At 47.3% G+C, this 13,893-nt stretch overlaps 1 protein-coding gene across 1 annotated transcript in view; it reads right to left on the bottom strand.

Moving 5' to 3' along the window:
* Window positions 1-1,219, bottom strand: part of SNTB1 (syntrophin beta 1) — a 115,815-nt gene extending 114,596 nt beyond the window's left edge. The window contains exon 1 of the mRNA XM_082044381.1: window positions 585-1,219. Coding sequence (XP_081900507.1) covers window positions 585-1,107 — 523 coding nt within the window. The 5' untranslated portion in view covers window positions 1,108-1,219. The remainder of the gene's footprint in view (window positions 1-584) is intronic.
* Between the last annotated feature and the right edge of the window lie 12,674 nt (window positions 1,220-13,893).

Below are 13,893 nucleotides of genomic sequence, written 5' to 3'. Positions count from 1 at the left end.
TTCACACATTTCGAGCTGGCTCGGGAAAAGCTCCCCAAGTCCTTTGCTTACGATCCGAGGGCTTCTTTACTCCTTTAACCCGTCTTCTCCCGGTGCCCAACTCCCCCCACCTTTCTTGTGCTGAAAAGCCGCGAACGTGCCCAAGCGGCAGATCTTGTAGATCCCTCGCCCCGGCGGGGCTCGACCGTGAGCCCTCAGCCTGGGAGCCGCCGGGACGTGACGGGGCTGCGGGGCCCCGGCGGCCGCGCACGGACGGGGCTGCGGCGGCACCGACATCTGGTAGGAGGGCGGAAAGTTCAAGCCCAGCTCCTCGGCAGCCCGATCGTCCCTTCCCGAGGCGCTCCGTCCTCAACGCATCCCGTCGGGAGTCCCGGCGTGGCTTGTGGCGGGGGGGAAAAAACACTCCCCACTGGTAAGACGCCCTGAGGAGCTGTACGAGAAGCACGGTGGCACCTGTTCAACCCCCCGGCTCGGCTCTGCCGTCTCACTGGAAAGCGAGCTGACCTGCCCCAAAGCCTCCCGCCCCGGGGTTGTGCTGGCGGCCGGGCTGTCCCCGGTCCCCCGCCCCATCCCCCGGCCCCTACCTTCTAGCAGCACCTCCTTGCCGGCCCGCTTGAGCGCCTGCACCGCCTCGTCGTGGGTGGCATCCCGCAGGTCGGTGCCATTGACGGCTAGGATGGCATCGCCCACGTAGAGGGCCTGGGTCTGGTCAGCCGCCAGCCCCTTGAAGATCTTGCTGATGAGGATGGGCATCTTGTTCTCCTTGCCCCCCTTGATGCTGATGCCCAGCCCGCCCATCTCCTGCTTCAGCACCTTCACGCAGCGCTTCTTGTTGGAAACGGCCTCGGGCACCTGCTCGGGGGGGTCGGTGAAGGCGGTGCGCACCGCCGCCGCTCCCCCACCGCCCTCGGCCCCGCGGCATGCCACCCCATCGCCTCCCAGGCCATTATGGGCCGCACCGTCGGGGCGCTCCTCGCCGCTCAGCACCAGCGCCTCGCCGCCCAAGTTGGCCAGCACTTTGTGCCAGCGCTCCCGCACCAAAACTTCCAGCCAGCCGCTGCGCTGCGCCCGGCCGCCCCCGCCGCCGCCCGCCGCCGCTACCGCCATCTTAGGAGCATGCTGGAAGCGCTGAGTGACGGCACCCCCGGCACGGCACTGCGCGGCGGCACCGGACTTCAGCCGGGGGGGCGGGGGAGCGCCCGGCGCGGCGGGGTGGGGCGAGGAGCCGCGGCCGCTCCCTCCGGGGCCGCGCCGGGGCGGGCGCACCTGGCGGCACCGCCCGCTGCCGCCGCGCGTGGGTGTGCGTGTGGCCGGGGCTGTCCCGCCCCTCCCACGGACACACGGCGGGGACACGTCCTCGCTGAGCCCCGGCTCTCTTCGAGCCCTGGGTGTGATGGCACTTTAGCGCTGGAGGGACCCGCTGGGAGCGGCGGTGTCAGCCCTCGGCAGCTGCCGTCTGCGCTGCCGGGGTGTAGCAGGGACGTGAAGGAAACCAGCGGCAGAGAAGCGTCAACGAAAAACGCAACTTTGCTTTTCCCAGAGAGCTTTTTATAAGGTGGTTTAAAACGAATAGGTGGCACAGAGGTAGTTAAATTTCAATTGCATGAAAGCAGAATGCAAGTTGTTTCACGGTTTTGTGACGTGAAGGTGGTGATTGTCACAGATATTTTTGCACATTTTGAAACAGTTTTCTTTGCACTTTGGATTACAAATTTTTAAGGCCCTTGGAGGCCACATTGCCCGTTTTGTGTTTTTTCCCCTGCCCACTTTCCTCCTAGAAAGCAGTTTGGTGCCTGATGAGGGGCTCAGGGCTCCAGCACCAGGGAGTGCAAAGCTTTCACATGGCTGGTTTGGAGATGCCACAAGTGGGTCTGATGATGCTGCCCCGTAGCAATGTGACTCTATGGCCACCAAACACCTCCTGGACTGCCTTTGTTTCTGCTTCTTGCAGAACAGCTCTAGCTCCTTCCTAAGCTGGGCCTAAGTTCAGGACCATTTGGTATACGTGGGAGCAACACTTTGGGAAGGTTCAGGTGGCCAGTATTAGTTCAGTTCATTTCAGCTACATGAGTCACATGGGTGCCTAAATACATAATCTTGCTCCTCTCTGAAGTAATGCCATTCATTTCTGACACCAGGGTTTTGCTCCCAGGCCCACACAAGTGCCTCAGGTTAATGTGGGCTGGACAACTTGGGACTCACCTCCTTAGCATGGGTGGGACCTACATATGGGATCAGCCCTGAACAACCTTTGCTTGGTTTACTAGGGTGCCTCAGATCATGCCGCTCATACAGAACTACACAAAACACAACCTCTTCCCCTCAAAGACGGCAGAAGGAGGCCTTGACCCTCCTCCATCCACAGCCTCACCCAGGCTGCACACGGGTCCCTTCTCCCTGGGAGGAATGCAGCCCTGTGCCTAGGGAGAGCAGGAACCCACAGGTGATGGGTTATTCAAGGATAACGGATGGCCAGAGAAAAAGCAGGCTGAAGAGAGGTCTCATCATTTCTCATGTTAATTAATGCAAGGTGAAAAGCTATAATTAAGTTTTCAGGGCTGTGAATCCAGAGTGAAAAGAAGCATGTCCTGCTAAACCTGAACAAGGCACCTAAGCCCTAGACAGGACAAGGCTGTAACATGCTTTTCTCCAGTATTTCTCACTGAATAATTTAGGTAGCTCATATACAACACCTTGGATGTTCAGGTTTGGCTTTTTTTTTTGTTGTTTTTTAAAACCCATTCCTAGTTGCTAGGCATAGTGAAAGAGTGTGCTTGTTCACTTCCAGCAGCTTCAGTTGGGTGAGAGAAGGGTGGGGAAGAAAGGACAGGCATGCAAAAATCAGATGCTGCAATGCCGGCTGTTGTAGCACTCATAGTGCTCTTGAGCCCAAGTGACCAGGCCAAGTTATAAAACCAGGCATCTCTCTTTCCCAAGGGATCAGTTCTTAGCAACTATTTTTTACTTTTAAGTCATGAATTAGTGAAGAATCGGTGCTGCTGCTGCTAATAGAAATATGTCTCTACATATTTTTTAAAGTCATTTCAGAAAATTTACAAGAAAAAAAGTATTCTGATGTTTTCTGTCCTGTTGTGAAAAGGTAATAGAGGAAGGAAAGGAGATGTTTAACACCTGATACTTCTCCTTTGGCACACTGTGTGCTTGGCTGTGTTTACTGAGTGTGTCTGGTTCTCCAGTGGGGTTCCCATGGAACTGCCTTGTATAGACAATTGCACTGTGTGTATTCAAGAGCCGTGCTTGCTCCAGCTATTTTTCTTTCTTGTTCCAGCAGAGGTAAATAAAAAAAATTCCCAGCATCTGAGATATTAGTCCCTAGTAGGAAAAAGTCCTTATGTCAGCCTTCATTGCCTCCTCCTCCCCACCTTGGAACTGTAAGAAAACAGGTAACATTTTAATCTTGAAAATAAAAGTAAAAAGAAAATAGTGTAAGAAATGCTAAGGCAAAGGCCCAAGGCAAACAGTCTCTCCAGATTGTCTCCCTGCTCGGACACAGTGTGATTGATACCTGATGACTGAGCTGAGTGCTGGCTCATGTATCTGTTTGTGTACCCTGAGTCTTTGTGTACCCGAGGAGTAACTCCTGGCTGCAGAACTAAGGGTGAGAAAGAATAATGGTGAGAAAGAAGGTGCCTTGAGACTTCTCCACTGCTACCCCTGCCAATGCTACCATCCGCAAACCTGCCTCAGGTCTGCTAATCACATCTGCAAGGGTAGTTTCTGCAATACAGGTTCGTGTAGCAGGAGCAGGAACAGCAGATAAAAATGCGCATTTAATTGGATGAACAACTATTGAATGCTCAGGTTTGCAACAGAGGAAACTACTACTCCAAAGTCAGTTGCTGGTCCCTAGTGGTTTCCTGTGGATGGCAGAGTGCAAACTCCTACTTGCAGCTACAAACTTCTCCTGATAGTGATATTTCTGACATAAACTCTAAATACCCACAGTGCAATTGCGGCGTTCAGTGTGACTGTTTGTGAGGAAGCCAGGATGTGCAGTGGGATGGGCAGAGCACTTCCAGGCTCCTGTCTCTAGTCCCTAGAAAAGCTTCCAGTGCAGACAAAGCTTAGCAGAAGTCTCTCTCCATCACTTGCCCTTTTGAAAGGAAAGGATCTGCTGTGAAAAGCAGACCCTTTCAAACAACTCAAACAATCATCTTTTACCCTTTTTATTTTAGCAGCATGTAAAAGCCTGGACTAGATTAGGGCCCCTTTCACTCGTGCTGTATAAACAAATTGTTAGGAGAGATAAAGCTAATAGCTGCTGTTGAATAGGTCTTTGATCTGTAGGGGACTGTGGGCTCGGTTAAAGACAAGTGGCTAAATGGAAAAAGCAATTCAGTGAACTGGAAGAAGTGATGTGATTGGAAAACACAGACACTGCCTCCTGAGACAAGGAGCACCAAAGCAGATCCAGGTCAGAAATGCAGGAGGGATGTGTGAGTTGCCTGGGTGCCCAAGCCAGGGGAAGGGGTTTGTGGTCTGTGTGCACATGTGAGAACAGAAATACAGGAAAAGTCATGCAGGAGGGTTTGTAAGGGTGACACTGAGGAGGTTCTTCAGGCTCAGCTTTACTAGAGGAGCTACTGTAGACATTCAGGACTTCGCCTGTTCTTAGATTTTTTTTTTCTCCTGTTTTCAGGCAAAGGAGTCAGTGTTCAGGTCTTATGTAAATAAACTGGCCTCCTGACAGCAAAAACATTGCAAGGCCACATATGTGAGCTCACCAGTCAGCAGTGCAGGGAACACAGCTCCCACTCTGTTTCCAGGAGGAAAAGGTAAGGACACAAGAGAGCCTTTCTGTAGCTGTGGCTTCTTTATGACTGTCTGTGCTATTCTAAGGCAGAGATACGTGTTTTGAAGGCCTTTTGGGAGACATCTGGACCCTTCTGGTGCTTTTGTTCTTTTTGCATTGTCAGAGTAGCAGTGATAGCTCAAAGCCAGCCCATCCAAAATTCCTTTGAATGGGAAACAGGGCTGTGATCCTTGAACATGTTTCAGATGACGTAGGTTACACAAAATCAGGTCTGGATAATGACGTTCCCATCTTGTTACCCTGACACCGACCAGCTCAGCAGACGGACCTAGACAGGAAGGAAATCCAGCGTCGGAAGCCCAGTGCTGGAAACCCGACAAGTAATGTGAGAGCTGGAAGGGAGTCCAGTTCCTCCAGTGATCTCAAACATTGCAACAGTCAAGTTTAAGTCTGTCTGAGGTACATGCCTCAGCTAACCCTACTCATTCCCCCATGACTGCCCCTCCTATGTCTACATGTGCTGGGATGCAGCAGGGCAGGCTCCAGCCCTGGTGCAGATGCCCCTGTTGCATGGTGGTGGGACCTCTCACTCAACTGATGTCACGCATTGCAAAAAAACATTGCTGGTGGGGGACTGGCAGCCTGCCTAATCCCCTCAAGCAATCCACCCCTTTCTCAGTGCTGAGGAAGCCTGTTGGCTTCAAAGTCAGCATTCAGCATTACTCATTGGCACTGGTGGGGTTATGAAGGTGTCAAGAGCACCCAAAGATTTTTGTAATTTGGAGGTTGCGTTATGGCTTATTTTTAAAACTATGAAAACATTGTTTTTCTTTTCCTAGTTTGAAGCTATCCAGGTTTTTACACACATCATGCCATTTAAAAATAAAATTAATGCATAGCTTTTTGCCAGCAAATGCTTTACGCATTTGGTTTTTCGAAGAAGGAACCTATTTGTCTGTGCATGAAAGAAGTATATGTGTGAAACTTGTGTGTGCAGAGTCACACGTTAGCTAGGCAAACTGAGAAAATGTCCCCACAGCTGGGGAGTTATGGACCAGGCTGCAAATGAACATTTCCCTTCTGCAAAGGCAACTCTGGCACAAGCGAAGGCAGAAGCGGGTGCCAGGAAGCATTCAGGTTTCTTGTGCACACAGATCTTAGGCTAGTTCCTGCTACCATTAAAACAACTTTAAAATAGGCAGGAACAAGCTTAGAACCCTAGAAACTTTTGCCTTGGCTCCAAGCAATTTTATGAGGGAACCGAAACCAATAAACTCTGAAAATAAAGGTTCATACCTACAGTGTTGACACTATAGCAAAGTAGTTTTTCCTGTCTTGGTGTTCTGCACTTGCTCTGCAGATCTCTTTCAGTGCATTGGTTTCTTAACTTTTTCATTCCAAGTTACTTTGATCCTGTCACTTTGCAGTTTCTTGAATAGGATTTTTATCTCCTGCATACTGATCTCCCCTCAGTCTATACACTAAGACCAAGATGTTTAAAATGCCAAGATCGGAGGTTTACACTGCAGTTAATTCATGAACATATAATAAATAATGAGGAAAAAGGTGGTGGATCTCCAGATTTCATCCAACACATTTTAGCCCTGATTTTCCTTTTCATTGGAAACAGGTTAATCTGTTTGGCTGTCAAAACACCCAAAGCATTTTTACCATCTTGTTCTTTCCTGTTATTAATCTTTTTTTTTTTTTTTTTTTTTAATGCTGCAGGGTGTGATAGGTCGTATGTTAGAACCACAAGTTTCTGACCTCATAGCCCCTGTGCTTGACCTGCCAAATCCTGTGGGCTGCTGCAGGACTGACTTGGATATGCCCTGCCTGTCACCCCACTCATACTATGGTGCCGGTGAAGCACACTGTCCATGAGGTCTCCAGGCTTTTCCTGTCCTGGGATCTCCTGTGGTATCTGCTGCTCATCTGTCCCCAGACATCTGTGCCTGCTGCCCCGCAGCAGGAGGGAGGCTGTGCTGCCGTGCAGGAGCCACAAACATTCGCTTCCTTTGTACAAAGCAGTTTGACTAGAAAAGCTAGTTTTCTTCTTCTGTAGCCTTGAGCTCCAGCTGTACCCTGGCACAGGTGAACTAAGGTCATCTTCTCCCTTTCCATTCTACCTCCAGGGCCATAAATCAGCCTTTTAGAATGATGGGAAACAGAGGTGGTCTGCCAGGACTGAAGGGAAATGAAGAGAGGAGGCAATTTCTCCAAGACTGGTCCTGCAAAGTTGATGCTTGGGCTAAGATTTCAGCCCAAGTTTGTCTCCCTAGAACAGCCCCCAGTTCAAGAGAAGGAAGTGGTGTGGTAGTGCTGGTTCCTGGAGAAGAAGACCTCCCCAGGAGTCCTCCAGGACCTTAACAAGACTCTCCTACCTACCCATCCTCATGGAAGCAGCAACTCTATACTCCAAGCAGGATGGGTGTCCTGATTCTCTGTGCTTCAGAAGCACCTTGCCCCATTGTCCCTGTTGCGAGAAGGCAAGGAGGTCAGGCAGCCCCTCTGAGCTCTGCACTGTAGCAATGAACCAGTCACAAACCACTAACTGGGATCTTGCTGCCACCCATCACATGGCAGAACCACATCAGAGGGGAAGTGGTGGATTTCCCAAGAAACACCTTGTACTGCACAAGTGAAATGTGGACAGGAAGAAAGCCTGCTTTACTGAGGAACAGGAGAGTACAAAGCTGTCACTGAAATACTGGCAATAATAGTGTTCATCTTCAGGTCCTCTATAATGTTATTATATTTTCGCATGTGTATGTGGCACTGCCATATTCTTTTTGTTTCATTTTTCGGCTCTGCAGAGGCTCAGTTCCTCCTCTTGTTTCAGATGATATCTGTGCTAGTTTTCTTCTCACAGCGTTGTAAATTGGGTGTAAGCCCAGGGAGGGCAATGGAAGACTGATCTCTGTGAGAAGAAAATCAGCTTCAGTATGTTTTTGTTTATTGGATGTTTCTCATGTGCTCTAGAAATAAGACACAAAGTGCCTACAGTTAATTAAGATGGAAACTATAATGTTCGGGGGAATTATGACAATGCACTTATTTGCCCAGATCAAATTATAAGGCAGGTCTAGGAGGGAAACACTGGAAGTATGTTCTTATTTTAGTGTAATCAGGGTTAGCTTTCCATGTGCAGGAATCACCTGAAGGAAAAGCAGGGCCAGGCCCAAGCAAGCCAGGGAAAGTGTGTGAGGCAGGGTAGGAGTGGATCCTTACAGACAACAGATCCATTCACCACTAGGATTGTAAAAGTGACCTGCAGTTCTTTGTTAAATCAGAGATTTCTACTGGAAGAAAAAACACCGTGTTTACAAATCACAGACAAAGTGACATTGGTTATATGACATTAAAGTATTCTTTGTTAATCCGATGTGATGCGTCCTGGGAGAGATATTTTAGCATCTTTTCCCATCTGCCTGGAAGATTGCTCAAGCAAATTTGCCAAGTGGAGTAGCTGTTGCTGATTTGTTGTTGTCGTTTGGTCACTTTTTTGTGGTTTGGTTCTGGTTTTTTTTCTTCTTTATGTCAGTGCTTTCTTGTGTATGAGCTCTGTCCTGCAGGCTCTGAAAGCCACTGTCCAACTGCATGGCTGTGGTCAAATCCTTCTTTTGTGTCCTAGTTCCCTATCCATTAATGGGCACAATAACACTGATTTTCTTTGTAAGGTACTTTGACTTTCTGTAATGGAAACTATCGTATTAACTAGACAATGTCATTTTACAACATTGAAAGTGGAATTAAATTGAGAAAGTCACAGAGGATGCAGGAACCTCTGGATGTGGCCTGTTGCTCACCACCCAGCACCGTCAAACCACATCCCCATTAGCTTTTCCACACTGTGCATACTTTTGGTTAAGTGTTAAGGGAACAGGATGTCCTACCCTACTCCTATCCTATCCTATCCTATCCTATCCTATCCTATCCTATCCTATCCTATCCTATCCTATCCATCCTATGTACCCCTTGTTGCTGTCACTTCCACTGCTTCTGCCCAAAGGGTCTACCTAGATTTAAAGATTTTAGTGCTAGTACATGACTTCCTAGTACATGACTAATACATGTAACATACTAAACAGATGTATTTTTATATATTTAATCCCACCCCTTCCTCCAGAATTAAAAATCATATTTAGCATGGACCATATCGAATAACTTTGTGGCAGGGTGGAATAGGCTGAATCTTTTTAAAAATTATGGTCATGGTGAAGGTGAAACTTCTGCATATTTGTAAAAGAAGTTAGGTCTTTTGCTAGATTGTGCCGAAACACACAGTTAATGGAAAACATTTTTTCAAAGATTATGTGTGTTCTTTAAGTATTTTGTTTTTATTAGGTATTTCTATAGTATAAATCAAAATTATGTTGTTAAAATGAGGGTAGTATTAGAAACTGCACAATGTGTTTAACAACTGGTGGGATTGTCACCACGATTATTTAGCCAAGTACACTTCCTTTGGGAATCTAGCTCTGTCACATTTAATGAGACAAAACACATGGAGAAGGGGGTGATTTTAGCAGAATATGCTCCTTCGTGCTAATGTAAATACAGAATAACTTTCTTACTAGTTTTGAACTGAGACAAATAAGCGTGAGCCTCTGAAATCCGGCACCAAGAACACACAGAAGGGTAGCTCTGGACTGCTTCCCAGTTGCCTACAGCAGTGTTTCTAATTTTTTTCTGGGTGGCAATCCATTGTTAAAACATAAACACTAAAAGCATGATCTCTGTGCATTTACTATAAGAGTAAAAATGCATTCATGATACCAGTGATAAGCTTGCGTAATTGGAGTGTATGTTTGGCCAGAGAATAATAAATTCCTGAAGATAGGGCTGTTTTGAGCCTGTGGGAATGAGGTTGTTTTTTTTTTTTGATCCAGACTCTTTAATGTTTTTTTAAGGCTGGGGTAGGATAAAAGTAAGGAAGTGTGACTGAGAGCAGTCTGGCAAAACAACTCCAGCCCCATGAAAGGCCCATGTGATGCTTGGTACCACTGATCTGGGGCAGTGGAAGGTGAGTCCTGGAGCAGAGTGTAAGGATCTGAAGAAGGTCATGCGTGGGGACTGTGGCAGATGCGCTCTCTTCCCCCACCAAAAGCAGCAGAAACTTCTAGGTTGATGGACCACTATGGTCACTTATATGGCCCTTGGTCAACAGACAAGGCCTTTGACCAGTGAGATGCCTTTATTGAGAGAAGTTTCTGGAAAATTACCACAAATGACCACAGCACAGATTCAACTAGGGTATAAATAGAGCTGCCAGAAACCCCCTTTGAGTTGGTCTTCCTCAGAGTGGTGGGTGTCTTCTCCATAGACTGGCCATCTAAGAAACATTCCCTGGGGACTGAGACACCTTAATGACCTGGTAAGTGGTCTAGGTCCCCTTGAGAGTCCTCACTTTGGCACAGAGTGGGAAGATGCACATTTTGAACGATCACTCTAAAGTTTTGGGATCTGATCCCCTTGAGTTTGAGTCGGTTGTGTAGTAATTGAACTCCTAACTGATATCCAAACCTGTGTTGTGTAGTGTTATCAGAGTGCTGAAAAAATTTGGTTTGGTTTGTAGTTGGTTTCTGTTAAACAGTTCTGGTTACAATAAAGTCTGTTTGGAGCTTGTTGCCTGCCTGAAGTGACTTTTGGGGTCGTTTGTGACAGGGACATGCACCGGACACTACCGAATAAAGATTGACTTGTTAGACAGAAGCTCAAAGCCTGACTCCTGTTAGTCTTTCACAGCTTTCCCTGCACTATCTGAGGGTAGCAGCTGCAGCTTGCTGTAAAACAGCATTATTTGGTGGCAGGATCTTTTTTTATTTTTTTAACATTTTTTTCATACAGTACTGTATTCAAATTCCTTTCACTGTCAGGAAGCTCTCTGGGCCCACTGCTGGCAGCAGTAGTGAAATCAGTGTGAACATTTATAGATCTGAACAGCTGTAAATGGTCACCAGGTTTTGTAACAACCAGATAGCCCCAGCCCCAAAACACCCAAGACTTACAGATTTTTGTGTGCCCTTCTGCAGACAGTCTAGCAGCTCTGAGGGTTCATGCCCTGCTGACGTCTGCAGGGGTCCCACAATCCCTGGTGCAGTGCTGGACAAGAAGATCTAGATGGAGATAACTAGAGCTCTAAGGCTTCAAGTCTCGCACATCTGCACAACAAATGTGCAACATCTGTTGTCTCATGGAAAGTATTTGTTTCTTTAAGAAAATCCCTAACTTATTGGGGTCTTGGCATAGGGTAATGCTCACATGGGAAATCACATCTCTTGGATGGGATGTTTGGGTCACTACCCACATGGCAAACAGAGTGCCTGTTTTGAGGGTCCCTGCAACAGTGTCTTCTGCTGTATCAGTTAAGACTACCCAAACCACCATCCTGCTCAGTTCCTGTAGTCCAGCTGGGTTGGTTTCCTACATGACTTGCTGTAGATTATCTTAAACTATGAGCAAAAAATTCCCTGTCTTTGCTATGTGCAAAAGGCTGTTCTACATGACCATTTCTGCATCTGCAGGAGCAATTTCTACTGAATATTTAGAAGTAGCTCATCAATGTATAAGTCCATCGGTTCTGCAGCAGGTACTGCCTGGGGGAGTCCCCAGCATGGCCACACTCTCCATTCTAGATGCTAACACATTGACACACCAAACAGGGTCTATAAAATGATCTAAGCATAGCAGGAGCTGCCTGAGAGAATCTCTGGGGCTGCCCAAATTTCCCACATGGATTCCCACCTAATTCCTCCTGCAGGAATTAAGCAAAGGCTTTGCTGTGAGGTTGGCTGGGACCTCAGGCAATGACCTTATCTCAGATCAGTTCCTTGAGTCACCTCTGCAGAGACTAGCGGGGAACTCTGGGACCACTCAGGGAACTAGTGCCTAAATGTGCAGGGTGTGCACCTGGGCCCGGCCTTGACACCAGCTGTACCATAGCTATAACTATAAGACAAACTTGAATGTCTATAACTTAAATTCCATAGCTCTTGCTGCTCAAGTCTTCTGGCTCTGTTGCAGGTGACCTGGAAGTTCTGGCATGGTAGACTATTTCAGAGCCCAAATGAAGCCCTGAGTCGAGAGCCACAGACCCTGGAAGCAAGACACCCCCTCTGCGCTCTCTTTTAGATCAGTTTTAGTGACAAACTCGAGACAAAATTTCCTGTTTACATCATTTTGCTGCAGGAGTTCCTTGAGTGTTGTTTTTAAGACAACCCATTCAGTGTCTTCAAAGGATAAGTTAGGGAATGGAGAGAGGCTATAAATACATCTGTCTTAGCTTCCTTCAGGGGGATGAGTCCTGCTGAGTTGTGCCTAGTAGATGTATTTCCATGTGCTTATCTGCCCTTGCAGGAATACTTGGAGACAAGATAGTACAAGGTCTTTCCTAGTAGGCATCAAGTGTTGCCTGCCAGAGACAGTAGACATTTGTATGTTAGAATGTTCTGAGTTGGAAGAGACCCACAAGGATCATTGAGTGCACCTCCTCTCCCTGCATAGGACAACCCCAAAATTCACACCATGTGTCTGAGGGTGTTGTTCAGTCTCTTCTTGAACAGTGTCAGGCTTGGGGCCGTAACACGTCCCTGGGGAGCCTGTTCCAGTGCTCCAGCACCCTCTGGGTGAAGAACCTTTTCCTAATGTCCAACCTGAACCTTCCCTGGCACATCTTCCTGACATTCCGTCGCGTTCTGTCCTTGCTTACCAGAGAGAAGAGTTAGGCACCTACCCCTCCTCCTTCCCTTGTGAGGAAGCTGTAGGCCATGATGAGGTCTCCCCTCAGTCTCCTCTTCTCCACTTCTTGTAGTGGTCTGAGTTTAGGTTTCAAGGCTGCAAAATTTAATCTGTGTTCTGGTCACTGTACCACTTTTGGATTCTGTTTGAAACCCAGCTTTGGATCTGATGAACTGCCATTGCATTTGGGTTCAGTGCATTGATGTGTTTGGATAAAATGTGTCAGCTTTTGCTGAGACTTACTGACTGAGAAACACAAAGGAGTCAAACTCCTCTTCTGATCCTTAGAGTGATTCTCAGAAGGTTTTCCCCAATAAAAAAAAGCAAATTCAGGGTTCATACTCATTTTCTTGAAATACTACTCTGTCTTCCTAAGAAGCTTTGAAGGGAACATGACTCTTCAACAGATGGGTGTAGCAGAAGGGAATATAAGACCATAAATAAAGCTAATTCCCGTTCTATGCTTTCCTAGCCTGTAAGTCATCATTACTCCCATAAATCTTTGCAGACAGCAGATTTCCCTGTGTTACCCATGATCACTCTATCACTAAAATTGCCCATGTGTTGAGATACAGACTGCATGAGTGGATGACAAGGAGGGTAGAAAATTAGATTGTTAGTGATCCATGGCCTGGAATAACTGTCAGCCAGTTACTAGTGGTGTATCGCAGCAACTGATATTGGGGCCAATACTGTTTAATGCTTTTATTAATGGGATGATATGATAAAGTGTAGTTTCAGTGAGTTCGGGGGTAAGCAGTCAATACCCAGGAGGACAGGGCTGCTATTCCGAGGGACCTGGACAGGCTGGAGAGGGGAACTGACAGGTACACACAAAGTTCATCAAATGCCAATGCAAATTCCTGTAGCTGGACCAGAATAACCTGCTGCAGCAGTACAAGCTGGGGGCCAACTGGCTAGGAAGAAGCTCTGCAGAAAAGATCTGGAGGTCTAGTTGAACAGAGTATCCTTGCAGCAATGGCATACTGGGCTTTATTACCAAAAATTTGGCTAGCAGGAGGGAAGTGATTCTTCCCACTTTGTTTAGCACCTTTAAGACTCCATCTGGAGCATCATGACCAATTTGGGCTCCCTACTGAAAGAAAGACATTAACAAACCAAAGCAAGTGCCATGGAGGGTCAGTGAGATGATCAGGGACATGTTGTAAGAGGACAGGTTGAGACAGCTGGAGTTCTCCAGCCTGGAGAAGAAAAGGCTCAGAGGAGGCCACGTTGTGGCCTTTCAGTACTTAAAAGGAGCCTATAAGAAAGATGAGGACAGACTTTTTATCAGGGCCTGTGACTGTAGGACAAGGGGTAATGTTTTTAAACTAAAGGAGGAGAGATTCAGGCTAGACAGGAAGAGGAAATGTTTTACA

This window comes from Streptopelia decaocto (assembly GCF_964273445.1).
Source record: "Streptopelia decaocto genome assembly, chromosome: 2".
NCBI classification, from domain to species: Eukaryota; Metazoa; Chordata; class Aves; order Columbiformes; family Columbidae; genus Streptopelia; species Streptopelia decaocto.
Note: the sequence above shows the minus strand (reverse complement) of the source record. Positions and strands in the feature narration are given on the sequence as shown.